The sequence below is a fragment of the Lampetra fluviatilis genome, chromosome 57, assembly GCF_964198595.1.
Source record: "Lampetra fluviatilis chromosome 57, kcLamFluv1.1, whole genome shotgun sequence".
Classification (NCBI taxonomy): domain Eukaryota; kingdom Metazoa; phylum Chordata; class Hyperoartia; order Petromyzontiformes; family Petromyzontidae; genus Lampetra; species Lampetra fluviatilis.
In genome coordinates, this window is record NC_136331.1 from 2,237,387 (window position 1) to 2,256,080 (window position 18,694).

The 18,694-nt window shown below is 49.2% G+C and overlaps 1 protein-coding gene and 1 pseudogene across 1 annotated transcript in view; one reads left to right on the forward strand and one right to left on the reverse strand.

Annotated features, from left to right (window-relative positions):
- LOC144950261 (alpha-2,8-sialyltransferase 8E-like) overlaps positions 1–15,197 on the reverse strand; it is a 57,199-nt gene extending 42,002 nt beyond the window's left edge. Inside the window, exons 1-2 of the mRNA XM_078880323.1 lie at positions 15,180–15,197; positions 13,726–13,835 (exon numbers count right to left, since the gene is read on the reverse strand). Coding sequence (XP_078736449.1) covers positions 13,726–13,835; positions 15,180–15,197 — 128 coding nt within the window. The remainder of the gene's footprint in view (positions 1–13,725; positions 13,836–15,179) is intronic.
- A 579-nt stretch (positions 15,198–15,776) lies between these two features.
- LOC144950394 (U6 snRNA-associated Sm-like protein LSm6 pseudogene) lies at positions 15,777–16,046 on the forward strand (annotated as a pseudogene).
- Positions 16,047–18,694: the final 2,648 nt, after the last annotated feature.

Here is an 18,694-nt window from a genome sequence, read left to right on the forward strand (position 1 = left end):
TGCACTCCAGCCTGTCCCATGCGGCCAGCCAGGATAAGTCCCGCTGCCTTTTTGTCAGGGCTGCCGTTGCTACGTTTTCCCAAATTTGTCGTGCCCGGGTACCCCGAGCACCTGGCACCTCTGTGCAGACCTCCTTTTTCGACATTTCCGCCAGGACTTCCCTGGGAACCCACGACCCCCGCGTCCGGTCCGGCTCGTACTTCGTGATGTATTCATTTACCGCGGTGCACAACCACCCCTGAGGCCAAGCCAGGGGGGTGCTGCGTGGCAACGACGCCATGCTTAGCCGTCTCAGGAGCCACGCCAGTCTATACCGAACATAATATGAGGCTTTCACCTGGAGCCCATTGGAGAAATATAGTCGCAGCGTATTACAGACAAAAATCGTGTTAAGGATACACACGACATTCGGGGCCCCCCTCCCACCGTTCTCAGCACGTTTGTACATTGTTTCTCTCTTCACTCGGTCCATCCCTCCCCCCCAGATGAACTTGAAAAACAGGCGCTCCAACCTTTTTGCCATTTGCGCCCCTGGTGGGAACACGTAGGCCAGGTAGATGAGTACCGGGAGGATTTCCACCCTCAAAACTAACATTCTACCTTCCATTGAAAGGCGCCTGTCTGCCCAACCAGCCAGCCTGCCTCTCACCATGCACTCTTTTCCCCGCCAATTCTTAGTCGCCGAGTCCTCCCTATAGAACGTGACTCCTAAGATTTTGATACCCTCACCCTGGACCGTTATACCTGGCGGGCGGCCCTCAAATAACCTGGGGTCACCGAATATCAGCAGCTCACTTTTGCTTACATTCACCTTTAATCCTGAGGCCAAAAATAATCTATCCGCAAGTCTTAGGGCCTCCCATACTGAAGCAACATTCCCACAGAAAATGACAACATCGTCCATATACGTTGCAATTTTTGCTGGTTCCGCACACCCTGGCATGCTCACCCCTCTAATCAGCCGACTTCCCCTGACAGCCTGGGAAAAAGGCTCCATGCACATTATGAATAACACCGGCGACATCGGGCACCCCTGCCGCACACCGGACCCAATTGGAAACCCTTCCGAGAGGACTCCATTTATTAGCAGGCTACCTGTGAGCTTATGATATAGCTTCCCTATCCAGTCTATAAGCTGTTTCCCCACCCCCATTTGCCTCAAAACCGCGAACAAATAATCGTGCGAGATGCTATCAAATGCTTTCTCCTGATCCAAACTGAGTAGACCCAATGAATTACCCCTCTCCACAGTGGTTTCCACCACCTCCCTCAACAGAACGAGGTTATCGGATATCCGCCTGCCCGGAACCGCACACTTCTGGTCCGACCCCACCACCTCCCCCACCACCTTCCCCAGACGCGCCGCGATAACTTTGGCCAGGATTTTATAATCGGTGTTCAGCAGGGTGATCGGGCGCCAGCTCCCGAGGTCGCTGCGCTCCCCCTTCCCCTTGTATATAAGGGTTATGACCCCTCTTGTCATTGAATCTGGCACAGGGCCTTCCTCCGTAATTTCCTTATACATCTGCCACATGTCGTCCCTGAGGGTACTCCAAAACGTAACATAGAATTCAGCCGGTATCCCATCTAAACCTGGTGCACTGTGCCGACGTAATCCCCCCACCACCTCATCCAATTCTGCCCTCTGGATATGCTTGTTTATCTCCTCTGGAGCCTCAATAACCCTATCTACCCCCCCTAGCAGTGTGCTCCGCGCCCCCTCGTCTGACGGCCTGCTCCTGTACAATTCCTTGTAGTAACCCCTGGCGGCCTCCGTTATCCCCTCTGTGTTCTTGAGTCTACCTAACCTGGGACATACCAATTCTCGGATTGTGTTGTCCGCTTTCCTGCACTTCTTAAAGAAAAAACGCGTGCAACGCTCACCCTCCTCGACCGCCTTCACCCGAGCCCTGAATGCAAGTTGCGCGGCCTGCTTCTCCCACACCGCAGTGATCCTATCTTTTAGTTGCTTTATTTCTCCCATGACGGGGAATCCCAGTTCCATCAGTTTATATGCTCCCTCCAATCTCTCATTCAATCCCCGCAACACAACCCCTACGCTCCTCCTTCTACTCTGGGACTGGAAAAAGGACTTAATTCGCCCCTTCACCATTCCCCACCATTCAGCTATCGTGCCAAAGCAACACCGCAGGCTCCTCCATTACTCGTACTGCCTGACAAATTCCTCCACCACCTTTTTGTCCTCCAGCAGTCCCGAGTTCATGCGCCAGATTCCCCTTCCCAACCTCAGCCCATCTGGGATTCTGAGCCCCCCCGCTATCATCTTATGGTCAGAAAAAGAGAAAGGTTCGTTTTCCACTCTCTCCACTTTAACCTTGGCAGAGACAAAGAGGAAATCAATCCTCGAGTGTGCGGTTCCCAAACAACTCGACCACGTGAACCCTGGTCGCTTTGGGTGTAACGACCGGTAAGCGTCAATCAAATCAAAATCTCCAACCAAAGCCCCCAGCCTCCTAGAGGAGGGGTCCAACTTTCAACATCCGGCGACTGGCCGCGTGTCCGCCAGGGTTAGAGGGCAATTAAAATCACCCCCCATGACGATGTGTCTTCGTGTTAGCAGCAAGGCTGCCACGTTCTCTAGCAACTCCACACGTTCCGGAGAGCCTGTGGGGGCGTACACATTGATCAGCCGGACCGCCGCCCCACCATATGCAACATCGACATAGTGGAGTCGTCCCGGGACCACTTCTCGGGCCTCCTGCACCTCTATGTTCTTTCTACCTAGGAGGATAACCACTCCTGAGCACCTATTAACATTGCTTCCGGACCAGAAGCAGTGTCCCTCCCAGTCCCTAGCCAGATCCTCTCGACCAAGGGAGTATGGCAAGTGGCACTCCTGTAAAAAGTAAACGTCCTTTTTCAGGGACCGTAGATAATGTAGAATGGCCCCCCTCCTAGCCCTGCCCCACATTCCCCTCACGTTTACTGATGCCAGAGGTGTGGACTCGAGTCATGTGACTTGGACTCGAGTCAGACTCGAGTCATGAATTTGATGACTTGCGACTCGACTTGGACTTGCATAACAATGACTTTGTCCCACCTATGAGATGTGGACTCGAGTCATGTGACTTGGACTCGAGTCAGACTCGAGTCATGAATTTGATGACTTGCGACTCGACTTGGACTTGCATAACAATGACTTTGTCCCACCTCTGACTGATGCTACGGTAAGGTCCATACCCAGCATTGTCTCTCCCTACCCAGATCCATCGTCCAATAGTTCATACAGGTTTGTGTCAGCCAATCCCTGCAATTGTTCCCTTCTCCTAGGCTCCTTGGGCAGCCCTCTTCCCTGGTTGGTCTTAGCCGCCACAGCACCATCTTCCGACGACCTCGCGTCTATCGAGGAGTCTGTTGCCTCCAGGTCCCGTTTGCGGGTCGACCTCGCTGGGCCACGCGGCGCTTTCTGCTTCCTTTTCACCACCCTCTTGAATTTTTCCCTCCTGGTGCTCTCCCTCTGCTGCTCCTCTCCGTCCTCCCCCGCCTCCACCGCCTCCGCCCAGTCAACCACCGTTGGGTCGGGGGGTTTTCCCACGGGCTCCTCGTCCTTGTCCCCAGGGTGCTCCACCTGCCGGCCCGTGGGATCCGCGTCTTCCTCCGACGTCATCTCCCCCTCCTCCCTCTCGTCCTGCAGTGGCGTACCCTGCCTGCCCACCTCTCCACCCCCGTCCTCCATCTTCCCGCCGGGCTGCGTTGGCTTCAGCCCGTCCTCGGCCACCTCCCCTTCTCCATCCGCCACCCTGCTCCTATGTGCGCGGACCTTATTTGCGTACGACAGTGGGCAGTCCCTGTACAAGTGGTCTTTATTCCCGCATAGGTTGCACAATGCCGGGGCACAGCATTCTGCCACAACGTGGTCTCGTGCCTTGCATCGGTAACATATCCGTGCCTCGCACGCTGCAGCCAGATGGCCACTCCCCCCACATCGCCTGCAGAGCTTCGGCTGCCCCGCATACACCACGTAGCCCCTATTGCCACCAATGTTCAGGGCGCTCGGGATGTGTTGCAGAGCCCCTTCTGCCGTTCTCAACCTCACTCGCCATTGCCTGGCGCCCGTCCAGATCCCTAAAGAGTCTTGGACCCGCTTACTGTCCGAAAGCACCAGGCAGTGCTGCCTCAGCCACACCTCGACGTCGTGGTCTGGCAGAGCCTCGTTGTACAAAAATATGGTGACCACTTTTGTATCGAGCTCAGAGAGCAGTTGGAGCTTCAGCAGTGACAGTGGCCGTTCCCCCGCCTTCTCCTCGAACAAAGTCATAAAACGCTGCAGTAAGTTACTTTTCTTAAAGCTCACGTCAAAAGCCCTGCCACCTGGCAAGGCTATCAAGCAAAACAGATCTGCCGGATCCACCTTCAGAGTTTCGACCATCACTGACCGCACGAACCTCGGTCTGTCGATCGTGACCTCCTCTGGCACGTCCTCCTTAAAGGACACCCGCACGCAGTTATGCCTCTTAGCGTGTAGCGGGGTGAAGTTCCCTGCCGAACCTCCGCGCCACCGCCCTGCGCGCTCCTGGGGCCGCCCTGCCCCCACAGGTCCAGGACTTGCCTGGACAGCGTCGCTTTGGGCACCTTGCGCCTGCAGGCCCGCCGAGCTCGGTGCTTCCTCCGCCTCCTCTCCTGGGCTGGCCGACACCATCCCACTCCTCGTCGGCTCCTCTCCCTTCCTCGCCCGCTGCCACCAGGCGTCCTCCTCCGCTCGCCTCGAGGTCGACGCTCGCGCCTCGTCCCTCTCCTCTGCGGGTCTCCCTCCTCCAGGCAGTCCCACCTCACTATCCTCCGCCTCTGCAGCAGCCAAACTGGCCCGCTCACCTTGGCTCACCACCCCAGAGCGCTTGGTCGCCATGGCCCCGAGGGCCTGCGAGGCTGCCACTGGCCAGGCAGCCAGGGAGCCGAGACTTGGCACGACACCAGCAGAGATACAGAGGCACTGCACCCCCCCCCTCCTCATCGGGCAATTCGCCAGAATGGTGAGGCTCTGCTGTGTCTCCCGTTCTTATATAGAGCAGCAGCAGGGTGACGTCATCATTAACTCATTAACTCATCAGGTGCAAAGATTTGAGGGGGGAGTTATTGTAATTATATACTAGATTAGTAATCAGGCTATTGTTACGATGCGATTTGTAGATTAGTAATCATTTGGAATGTGTCTTATTGTGATTATGCTCCATTAGTAATCAGTTAGTGTGTGTTTCCCTTATAAGGAATTGTAATGTATCTTATTTAATAATACGCTTCCAGGCCACACTAAGCCTGTAGCTGTTTGAGCGGTTAAAGTTATTTCTGTTTCTCTCAATTTCAATCGATTCTCTAATTAGTCTTTGCCAGTAGTAAACTAGTTACTAGTTACTCAGACAGCTACAGGCTTAGTGCGGCCTGGAAGCGTATTATCAGTAGTAAACTAGTTACTACTGGCAAAGACTAATTAGAGAATCGATTGAAATTGATAGAAACAGAAATAACTTTAACCGCTCAGACAGCTACAGGCTTAGTGCGGCCTGGAAGAGTATTATTAAATAAGATACATTACAATTCCTTATAAGGGAAACACACACTAACTGATTACTAATGTAGCATAATCACAATAAAACACATTCCAAATGATTACTAATCTACAAATCGCATCGTAACAATAGCCTGATTACTAATCTAGTATATAATTACAATAACTCCCCCCTCAAATCTTTGCACCTGATGAGTTAATGAGTTAATGAGTTAATGATGACGTCACCCTGCTGCTGCTCTATATAAGAACGGGAGACACAGCAGAGCCTCACCATTCTGGCGAATTGCCCGATGATGCTGGATGCAATTACCAGCGAAACGTCGTACTCAAATTGTAAATGTTGTGGTCTCGCGCTTCAACACACCGGTGGGCTAAAGCAGTGAACTATTTGTCTTTTGTCAACGTGACACTTTTTTACTGATTGGCCGTGTCGGGTGGTGGAGGGTTACGACATATTTATAAATAACGCGATCTAAACCCAAAAACGTTGATTATGAATAAAAACAATTATCAGCTCTTAGACTGACAGACTCAGATGGAGACAACACACACGCAGATTCACACAGACAGTACGTAGCCTCGCAGACAGCTCTATTTATAGACTCGCAGGGAAACACATAACCCCGTAGAGACTAATAATAGTCTCATCAACACCGAGAGACTCGCACAGAGACTCAAATATTCAATAAATGCAAACTCATGTACGGCTTATCCCGGTACTCATTTTCCGCAAATGAACCACGAAACCCCGCTGCTGCTGCTGCTGATCTCATCAAGGAGCGTCCCAAACCGTCGAACTTCGGTCGGCATCCTCACACCAGCAGCGGCGGCAGCGGCGGCGTCGTCTCTGGCTCAGTCATCGAACGAAGGGCGGCGATCACCGCGCTTTTGCGGCCGTCTGGAACGCTTTTCCTGACCGACAATTAATCAATAGGAAGCCACTCACTGGGAGCTAAGCTGCACTTTTAAATCATCGTCTCGGTTGACGAACTCATTTCTTTAGAACTGCTCGTCGTCGTTGTGTTTGTTGTCCCCCAACCACCCCGCGCGCACCTCCGATTATCACGGTTGACTACGTACGGTGCGAAAGAAGTAAAAACAAAGACAATGATCCCCCGCCGTATAGCCTTAACAGACTGTTGGGGCAAGTGCTGTTAGCGAGCACCTATGAAGGCCGGAACAGTACAAGAGGGGGTGGGTGGCCAGCACCACGCCCGACTGCATTTGTCTCCCTAGTGGCAATGTTTTTACACACCGCACCAGGTGCTCATTTAAGGCTGAGTCGACCTAGGGGAGGCCCAGGACCGGTTCAGATAATCGTCACTGGTTTCGGCCGTGAGCTGGAATCAAACTCGTGTCGCCGGGTTCATAGCGCAGCGCGCAAACCGCTACACTCTTGTGTCTAACGACCCTGCCGTGTTGTTAGACACACACACACAGACACACACAGACACACACGCACGCACACAGTCATGCCGAGTGTCTGCTGTGACTGATGCTGTGTCCTGTACGGCGTTTTGAGATCCTTGATGAAAAGCCAGATGCACCTGTGATTATTGTTGTTGTTGTTTTTCTTGCTGGTACTGTGGTCGCATACGAGACCGCGTGACTCGGGCACAGGTCCCTTATCATCGCCATCGCTGCTTTGGCGACTCTCTCGAGATTTGCACCCTGCCGTATTGTAACGACGTCGGTATGGAGGAGGGGGCGGAGTAGGGAGGAGGAGGGGAGGGAGTAGGAGGGGAGGGAGTAGGAGGGGAGGGAGTAGGAGGGGAGGGAGGAGGGGAGGGAGGAGAAGAGTGGAGGGGATGGAGGGGAGGGAGGAGGAGAGGAAGGAGGGGAGGGGATGGAGGGGAGGGAGGAGGGGAGGGAGGAGGAGGAGGGGAGGGAGGAGGAGGAGGGGAGGGAGGAGGAGGGGAGGGAGGAGGAGGAGGGGAGGGAGGAGGAAGAGGGGAGGGAGGAGGAGGGGAGGGAGGAGGAGGAGGGGAGGAGGAGAGGGAGGGAGGGAGGAGGAGGGGGAGAGGGGGAAGGAGGAGGGGGAGAGGGGGAAGGAGGGCAGGGAGGAGGAGAGGAAGGGGGGGGGAGAGGAAGGGGGGGGGGAGAGGAAGGGGGGGGAAGAGGAGGGGAGGGAGGAGAAGAGGGGGGGGTCCACACGCTCTTGGAATCGCACCCACCCGGGTTGACCATACTTCACCAAGCGGGGTCAGTGCGGGTGCTGGTCACCGAGGGAGGGTTTGGTGATGGGAGATGGAGGATGGGGGGGGGGGCAGGAGCGGTTCAGTGATCACCGGCCACTGATGGCAGCCGTGGCATGGCAATGCATTAGAATCGACTCTAGCGAGTGGAGTGTGGAGGTGCTTCTGCTGCTGCTTTCACGAGGACGAGAGGGCTGCAGCAGAGAGAGACGTCCCCTGTGGTGCCGCTGTTCCTCCACCTCCTCCGTTGGAGGAGCGCAGACTCCCACGGTGGTCTTACTCTACCACACATGTACTTACATTGCCCATATACTAACACTGCCCATAGGCTGACGTTACCCATAGACTAACATTGCCCATAGAGTCTATGGACAATGTTAGTCTACGTGAAATGTTAGTCAATGGCATAGCCTAACATTTCACGTAGACTAACATTGTCCATAGGCTAACATTGCCATATCATGGGACCTCCTTTGCCAGTACCAAAATATGCGAATAGGTTTTCCCATTTTTTCTGGCAACAAAACAGCTGTGTTAAGATGTTAAAACACTAAACTGAAACCTTTTACAAGGAATCATGTCTGCATTAACCAAAATACTTGTGGTCAAAATGCAAACAAAAAACATCCTCTAGTCCAGGGGTCGGCAACCTACGGCTCTGGAGCCGCATGCGGCTCTTTACGGGCTGCTTCTTGACGATATGTACGTATGTACAGTATGTACTCAGATGCATTGCGGCTCTTGAAATACTGAATTTTGTACCGAATTGGAAAGAAATGGCTCTTCTTGTTATTTTGGTTGCCGACCCCTGCTCTAGTCTAACACCGTTTTGAGACGAGGCTCAAAAGAAAGCTGTCTCTGGTGTGGACCAATCAGTTTCAAAGACAATGCATATATTACACTGGTCAAAAAAAAAATTCTGGCCTGGACTTTTGCAGCTGTTTTAGACTAATTTCAGGGTGCTGATTCCAAATCTGATCTCAGATTTGCTCTATCACATCTCATTTTATGCTATAGGCATACCCCATTTTCATTGATTTTACCCGAAATTAACTCTGTCACTTATGATTGCAAGTTGTTGCGAGTCAGTGACTGCTTTAATGTTAAAATATGGTGCTGTATTTTTAGGATAGTGTGTTTATAATATCATTTTATGTAGATATCCACATTTATTTAATATTTTTCTTCTGCAGTTTTTATTAAAAATGCAATATTTTATATCTCAAAAACCTGATGTGATAGACAAAAAATTATGCCAGATTTGTAATCAGCACCCCAAAATTACCTTAAAACCGTCGGAATACCTTATGCCAGAAAAAGTGTGTTGACCAGTGTTATCAGAGGATGTTTTTTGTTTGCATTCTGACCACAAGCATTGTGGTTAATGCAGTAACATGATTCCTTGTAAAAGGTTTCAGTTTGGTGTTTTAACACCTGTTTTGTTAGCCATAGGCTAACATTTCACATAGACTAAAATTGCCATCGGCTAACATTGCTCATCGACTGACATTGCCATAGACTAACATTTCACATAGACCAACATTGCTATAGGCTAAGATTGCTCAGACTAATATTGTCCATAGGCTAACATTGCCATAGGGGGACGTCCATAAATGACGTCACGCGATTTTGGCCGATTTTTGACCCCCCCCTCTCCCCCTCGTCACACGGCGTCACAAAAAGTCAGACCCTCCTCAAATATGACGTAATAAAGCTCTGCCCCCCCCCCAACCATATTTCCATTTTGAAAATAAAACATGCTTCAAATCACTTTCAACTATCGTCATTGTACTGCGTATTTAATGTGGCACTGCACTCTGATATTGTAGGAGAAAACATGTATTAAAAAGGAGGCGTTGGAAAGCTGAAATTTAGCGTAAAAATATTAAACGTCTAACTAATACTGCAGATGTTCAGAATATGATATTGAAATTCTCTTATAATTATAAAATATTAAAAGTAATTATAACTATAAAAAAATACTTGAAACTTTGTAGTAGAACGAAGCAAAATGGAGAGTACAATTATAACAATCACATATTCATTTCACAAAATGAAAGCCCTGGTAGGATCATTAGAATCAAAATGTTTAATAACAATCATTCAAAAAATGTTCAAAATGTATGCTTCTCCATTCTCCCATGGAGAAGAAAAATGCTCCTTCATGGAATAAATAAAGGTGACCTTAGTACATTTAAATAATCAAATAGTTAATAATCAAAATGTATCAAAATTAGTGTTGTTATAACAATTCTATTTAATTAACATTTATTGAAAGTTGCGCATTTTGATGTGAGGTCATATTTCTCAACCCCCCCTCCCCCCTCGTCACACATCGTCACAAATGTTTGACCCCCCTCCCCTCCCTAGGTGCGTGACGTCATTTATGGACGGTTCCTAGGCTAACATTGCTCATAGACTAACAGTGCCATAGACTAATATTTCACATGGACAAACATTGCTATAGGCTAACATTGCTCAGACTAACATTGTACGTAGGCTAACATTGCCATAGGCTAACATTGCCCATAGACTAACATTGCCTATAGACTAACATTGCCGATAGACTAACATTGCCGATAGACTAACATTGCCCATAGGCTAACAGAATGTCGAGGTGCTGCTGCTGCTGCTGCTACCACGACGAGAGATCTTCAGCAGAGAGAAAGTTCGTGTGGTGTTGCTGCTGCAGGCCACAGAGTCGCTTCCACCATGTCCGTAGCGTGCACGTAGCGTGCACGTAGCGTGCACGTAGCATGCACGTAGCATGCACGTAGCATGCACGTAGCATGCGCATTGGACTTATTTCGCAGGGTGCGCTGCCAAAACCTGACCTAGATCGGAGGCGCCTCTCGGTGGCTTTTCACCTTTGATCCGTTTGTTTACGACCGAGGGGTCGGTGACCCGAGAGCGACTGGTCGGAGGAGTCCACTCCGATCGTAAAAATGAGCGGCCTCGCAGCTTCTCTGGGACAGCTGTTGACCTCGCGCGAGATACGCTATCAGAGGCGCGCCGTCTCCAAACGCGACAGGCCACGGGGCCGATGTCAAGTTAACCGAAGCACGGCGACTCTCCACGCCTCTGTGTCTATACAGGGACTAGTCCTCTACTTACGAACATTCCACTTACGAACTTTCAGAGATACGAACAAACCTGCCTCCGTATGTCCAGTGGCCCGTTCGGAACGTGAGTCGTAAGTTCGACCGCCCCGCGCAATAGATGGCGGTGGTGGCATCTACATCTACAGAACACGAAGAACCAGTGGCATCTACATCTGCAGAACGTGAAGAACCAGTGGTATCTACATCTGTGGAACGTGAAGCATCAGTGGCATCTACATCTACAGAACGTGAAGAACCAGTGACATCTATATCTGCGGAACGGGAGGAACCAGTGGCATTTTTAAAAACACATTCCATCAGCTGCCGCGGCCTCATTGGCGCGTGCATGATTTCCGGCAGCGTGAGCGAAAACCCTGGACCCCAGTTTGTTGACATTGAATTGTAGTTCATCAGCAGAGTCGGGCTTCCTAGAAACGTTGGTTCAATGCAAGGGTAAAACTCTGGACAGGTTTCTACGTGCAGTGTCTCATCAGCAGCAACAACAGCAACAGAAGGAGGAGAGTCAGGGGCTTATTGCTTGAACCGACGCTGGTGAACTGCCCAAATGTTTTCGGCAAGAGCCGGTTTCGATATTCAGTGTCGCAGCAGCAGAGTCAGCACACATTAACCACTAGCTCCGCCGCACTCCTGAACACAACTTGCGCATTGTGCAACTGATTGCGTAACGAATATTACAGCAGACGGGTGCTAATGATTAAACGAGACGATGATTCATTGGCTGGTGCGATGATGATCATTAGCCCCGGGAATTTTTATCATCGTCCGCGGGGGACAAAGACTCCCCAGGTCACCTTTGCCGAGTTACGACGGAAACTGTTGGACGATTTCGATGAAATTCAACGAAGATTGAAGAAACACAACAGGATTATGATGATGATGATTAACATTTGTAAAGTGGGGACATGTCATCCGTAGACCCCCCCCCACCACCCTCGTAACCCCCCTGAACAATGCGATAGAGGACAAGACACAGCAAATGTGGGATGCCGTGGTGTCCCACATTGTGTCTTGGCGATGAGATGTTAACTCCCTCACCTGGTATCAAGGGGCCATGGGTTCGATCCCGACCCTGACGCCTGCTGCTGTATATTTGGAGTTTGTGTGTGTCTCTCTCATCATCATCATCACGGTGGCTAGGAGATGTTAACTACCTCGCCTGGTATACAGGAGGTCATGGGTTCGATCCCGACCCTGACGCCTGCTGCTGTATATTTGGAGTTTGCGTGTCTCTCTCTCTCATCATCATCACGGTGGCTAGGAGATGTTAACTACCTCGCCTGGTATACAGGAGGTCATGGGTTCGATCCCGACCCTGACGACTGCTGCTGTATATTTGGAGTTTGTGTCTCTCTCTCTCTAATTACACTATGTAACACAAGTTTTGTTCCTGCGTAGCGAGTGTCATTTCGTAATTGCTCATGCCGATTCGTGAAAGTGATTTACAGTATAATCGTAAATCTTGAAAAATTACTCACTTCTAAATCTTTTGTAGTAAATTTTGTATTACTTTAGTATAAATACATGTTCATATTGATTCATATTTAGTTTTTTTCTGACTTGATGTGAGCGAAAAGGCACAATTTCGCCCGTTTTCTCATTGAAAATAGGTAAATTTCAAAATATCACTGTCCTGGTCACAAAAGCAAAGTTTGTGGGGAATAAGAGCCATTTTTTGTACTTTTGAGGCATAAGCAATTAGGAAATAACACTTACTACCCAGGAACAAAAAAAACGTGTTACACAGTGTTATCATCACGGTGGCTAGGATATGTTAACTCCCTCGCCTGGTATACAGGAGGTCGTTGGTTCAATCCCGACCCCCGACTCCTGCTGTATATTTGGAATTTGCCTGTCTCTCTCTCTCGTCATCATCACGGTGGCTATTAGATGTTAGCTATGTCGCCTGGTATACAGGAGGTCGTGGGTTCGATCCCGACCCTGAACACACGCTGTATATTTGGAGTTTGTGTCTCTCTCTCTTTCTTTCCCCGTGGCCGCGTCGATTTTTCTCCGGGTCCTCCGTTTTTCCCGTCAACATTTAGAATCAACGTGCCTTTATGTGTACGTGTGATGCACTTCTTTCGCGGCGTACGTAGCAAACCGTGCTAATCGGACAACAAAATCAACACAAAAAGCAGGTTTAAAGAAATTAGTTTTCAATCTCGTTTTAGAGTATTTGGCTCCTATAAATGTCCACCTGGTGAAATCAAGAGTGCTACTGCATTGGCAATGATGTGCACAGGTACAATCACCACTCAAGAACCACTGTCAACCACAACAACTACCACCAACAAAGACAAAGATTCCCCGTATAGCCTTTAAGAGACTATTGGGGGCAAGTGCTGTCAGTGAGCCCTACCTGGGTGTGCCAGAATCACGCCCGGCCGCCTTTGTCTCCCTAGTGCGAACGTTTGCACACCACACCAGGTACTCCATTAAGGCTGAGTCGACCTAGGGGAGTCCCAGGACCGGTTCAGATAGTCGTCGCTGGTGTTGGTGGTCGTGAGCGGGAATCGAATTCGGGTCGCCGGGTTCGTAGAGCAGCGTAGCGCTAACCGCTGCGCCACCGCTCCCCACTCACCACCACCACCAAAAAGACAAAGATCCTGTAAGCGAGTAGTACCGATGAAGGCCGGCACGGTACACGAGGGGGTGGGTGGCCAGCACCACGCCCGGCCGCCTTTGTCTCCCTACTAGTGGCGATGTTTACACGTCGCACCAGGTACTCATTTTAGGCTGAGTCGACCTAGGGGAGACCCAGGACGGGCTCAGATAATCGTTACTAAACGTTACTTGCTCTTCAAAAAATATCGTACCCGAGGCTATACGGGTGACCTTTATATTTGTGTGTGCGTGCGTCTGTATAATGCATTCTTCTTACGTGCAGTGGACTTGCGTGAGTTGACTGTAGTAGTTGAACATGAAGACGCTGATGCAGATGACGGCCAGCAGGAACGGCACGGTGATTTGTCTCGTCAGGTGCCCCGCGACCTTGGCCATCGTTTTCGATGAAAGCAAACTCCAGTTGTTGGTCCACCAATCAATCGACCAATCAATCAACCAATCAACCAAACGATCAACCAAGCGATCGACCAATCAATCGACCAACCAATCAACCAATAAATCAACCAAGCGATCGACCAATCAATTAACTAATCAACCAATCGATCGACCAATCAATCGACCAATCAATCGACCAATCAACCAAACGATCAACTAAGCGATTGTCCAATCAATCGACCAATCAACCAATCAATCGATCAACCAAGCGATCGACCAACAAGGGCTACAGCAGCGCGCGACTGTGGTCTGCGAACTTGGAAGTATTTCGCACGCGCGCCCACAGAGATAGAGACAAAGGTACAACACCCAACGAGCTCCAACCTCCCCGTCCCCACCCACACAGCAGAATGTCGGGGTAAGTGCTGATAGCGAGCGGCTGCTACGATGGAGAGAGAGAGAGGGGCTGGCACACGGTGCAAGGTGGAGGAGAGGAGGCGGGTCGAGAAGACACCACACAAAAGGTAAAGGGTCCCTCCCTCCTCCACCCACCACCCGGATAGCTTGCGACATACATCGGGGCAAGTGCTCGCTCATAGCAGAGGTTTTTTTTTAGGTTAGATCGCGTAAATATGATTTATAATATAACAAATATATATTTGAGGTTGTTGGGTTTAGATTGCGTAATTATAATGTATATATAATAAATATAACAAATATATTTGAGGTTTGAGTTATATCGCTTAATTATAATATTAAAAAAAATATAAATAAAACAATTATATTTACGCGATATCACCCAAAAACCTCTTATGGATAATAATGGTCGCGAAAGTCTGTTACGTGTTAAGCCAAGCGCTTACTATTAGCAAGCAGCAGCACCGATGAAGGCTGCCGGTACTGTGGCACACGATGGGGGAGGGGGGGGCAGCAACCACGCCCGACCGCCTTTGTCTCCCTAAACGGCGATGTTTTATCTCACCGAAACCGGGGCACTCATTTGAGGCCGAGTCGACCCAGACGGGTGCGGTGGCCCAGGACGGGGTTCGAATATTGGCTGCCACATTGTCAGTGACTGTCGAACTCGGGTCGGCGTGGTTCGCCGTGCGGCGCTAACCACTGTGCCACCGGCTCCCCATTTTACGGCACAAAAACAAAGATCCCTCGTGTAGCCTTTAAGAGACTGTCGGGGCAAGCTGTGTTAGCGAGTAGCAGCCCTCTGTGAGGGCCGACACGGTCACGCGAGTTGGGTGGGTGGCCAGCCATCACGCCCGGCCGCCTTTGTCTCCCCAATGACGATGTTCACACAAAGAACACGGATAAACACACACACACACACCTCAATTTGAACATTCTTCAGGCTCGGCAGTCCGTCGTGTGCTGAAGTTTACGCAATCTCCCCTCCCATCCCCTTCTCCCCCCTTCGCTTTTTTTACGATCAGAGGAAACAAGAAGATGCTCGGTGTAGTCGGCACTTTGCTTCGTTCATCATTTCGTTATTTTTTTTTATGCTTTGCTTTATGTAAACCCCCCCCCCCTTTTTAAATGAAAGATTTCACGAAAGATGTAACGTTCTGCTCTCCTTACCCCTTCTCTCTCTCTCTCTACCCCCCTCTCTCTCCTCTCGTCACCACCATCACCGACACAGGTGTGCCTCACATTCCACCACCATTGTTTCAAAAGCAACGCGTTCCTCTGTTTTTTTCTCTTTTAAGCGGTGGTGGTGGTGGGGGGAGAAAATCCGGTTTTTGTGACTGGTTTCGTCGCAATGGAATTTGTACGCACGCTCGAGACGGGAGGGAGAGAGCGAGCGTCTCCTTGTTTCCTCTGATAGTAAAAAAGAGAGAGAGTGGGGAGGGGGGTAGAGAGAGAGGCATCCCGACATCGCCTTGTGCTCGTCACGACGCAAACCTACCAATACTTCTGACCACAATGAGTTAGCGGAAACAAACCCCAAGTGATTTTCTGAAGCAGATCATCGGTCGCCCTGTGGTAGTGGTGAAACTCAACTCAGGGGTGGATTACAGAGGGGTTCTGGCCTGCCTCGATGGCTACATGAACATCGCACTGGAGCAAACGGAAGAGTATGTTAATGGACAACTAAAGAACAAATATGGTGATGCCTTCATCAGAGGAAACAATGTCCTTTACATTAGCACCCAGAAGAGGAGATTATGCGGTGCAAGTTACAACAAGATTTAGCAGTGAAAAAAGAAAAGGATCATATCTGTGCTCTGATGTGCATCACCTGTATTTCACTTTTTGAAAAATATCAAAAATTTTGTTTTAGATTCTTTGTAAAAGTGCAGGGCAGTTATTTACTGCATCTAAAGTGAAACCATTTTTTGTCAATCTAAATAGAAAAAAGAATACTAATTTAAGTCTATCTACCATTGCATTTCTTGTTTTTGTCTTTGCTTTTTGAAGTGTAACTTTTGGGGGATTTTCTACTTCTGACATATGACTTTTGCAACCGGAGAGTGTCTCATACGCGTACAGCTGTTGGATAACTATGCCTTTGTTGATTGATCCAGTAAATACAAGAATTGAGAGTAAAAAAAAAGCGAGAGAGGCATGGGGTGGCTCCCAGCATCGACACGTGGACATCCAACCAAACGGGCCAACCGGTTTTACCCTCCAACATTTAGAATCAACGCCACGTGTTTAGAGTATTCGGCTGGCTGCTTTAAATTTCTACGCGATGATGGTGATGATGAGTCCACTTCGTTAGAGCTATCATTTGTGATGGCCAGGGTCGCTTCTGAAAAAGGGCTACATAGCAGCTCAGTGGGCTCTTACCTGGTAAAATAAAAACAATATCATCTTCTTGGTTCTTTCGGTAAAGTCACGTAGAAGACGCTGTCTTTCCGACAGACCTGTTCTTCACCTGAGGACGGCTGCTTGCGTTGTGGCCGACACGTCGTGAGAATTTTATTTTATTATGTTTTATTTTTATTATTTTATTATTTCCCTTCTACGTGACTTTACCGAAAGAACCAAGAAGATGAATCCCTGCAGTCACGAAAGCTTTAAATCGAAATAAAACAATATCGTTTAATAGTTTAATGACCTATGATGTTGCCGTGGTTTACATCCCAGAGACTCCCCCCCCCCTGCCCCCCTCTGCCCCCCCCTGTCCCCCCCTGTCCCCCCCCCACCCCGCCCCCCACTTTGGCAATGTCTTCATCTCGTGCCCGTGACCAGAGAGACCGCTTGAACCTTTGACCTTTTGCACGCCCATGGGTATATTTTCCGTGATGCTTTCGGGATATTGGTACCCCGTGTGTGTTAAAGGCAGTCCACCAGCGATGATTCAAGCACTGCAGGCCCTGACTGATGATGATGATGATGAGACCTTGGATGTCGAAAACCGGATCCCGAGTTTGGCTCGTGTTGACCCAACGCTGCTGTCGCAATGATACACTCCTGGAAGGGCGTGCGGCTGATGGGATTGTGTAAAGCACAATCAATCATCAATACACATTTCATGAATTCTAGATTTGAAGCTTTCGTGACTGCAAGGATTCATACTCTTAGTTTTTTCGGTAAAGTCACGTAGGTAAAAAAAACATGAAATTAAAATTAATAAAAATAAAATAATATTTTCATTTGATTTTTATGAATTTTAATTTCATTTTTTTTAATTAAAATTAATAAACAATAAAATAATATTTTTTAAAATTAATAAAAATAAAATAATATTTTTATTTAATTTTAATTAATTTTAATTTCATTTTTTTTACCTACGTGACTTTACCGAAAAAAACTAAGAGTACATTTAATGAAGTCTCAAAAAATGTTTCACGTAGCGAAACAGACGCAGCGGAGGAAGGAAGCGAATTCTTTGCTCGTCTGCCCCGTAGTCTGCATTCCGATCTCGCGATGCGCAACGAGTTGAGTCGAATCTGGAGTTGGCTGGCACTGAGTCAGTCGGTCCTGCTGAAGGTACGCCGTTGTGCTGATGGGATGTGTAAAACATTACTTTTCTCTAAATGTGTTCTCACCTTTGTTGCAACGAGATAGATATGTGAAGTAAAACCTATTTTTTTATTTACCACGCAAGGCCCCGCTGAGCCCCACTATAGGTATTTTTCAGAAGCGACCTGGCCACAAAGAATAGCTCAACCAAGTAAATTATCCTGTGAAAATGTATAGCAGCCAAACGCACAACACGTTCGATAATTATAAATGTAGAGGGATAAACCGGAGGACCCCGGAGAAAAATTCACACGACCACGGGGAGAGCAAGAGAGACATTCAATTCCACGACCTCCTGTATACCACGCGAGGTAGTTAACATCTCATAGCCACCGTGATGATGATGATGATGAGAGAGAGAGAGAGACACGCAAACTCCAAATATACAGCAGCAGGCGTCAGGATCGGGATCGAACCCACGACCTCTTGTATACCAAGCGAGGTAGTTAACATCTCACAGCCACCATGATGATGATAAGAGAGAGAGAGACACGCAAACTCCAAATATACAGCAGGCGTCACGATTGGGATCGAGCCCACGACCTCATTCATACCAGACGAGGTAGTTAACATCTCCACAACCGAGTCGATACCGCGGACGGCAGAGGCTCTGCACCGCTAGGGGACAGCAAACTGACGACTACCAACTCGAGGCTGGGCTTAACACTTGGGTCTCTCGCTCGGGTTACTCTGCCCCCTAGGGTCTGTGGGTCTGTAGGTCAAATCTATGAGTCTCGATGTTCTACTGATACAGGGCTATAAGCCTGTGGCTCTCTCTGTGAGTCGATGGGTCTCTGTGTGAGTCTGTGAGTCTCCATGTGAATCTATTGGCCCCTTAATTTATGGGTCTCTGTGTGAGTCTATGGGTCTCT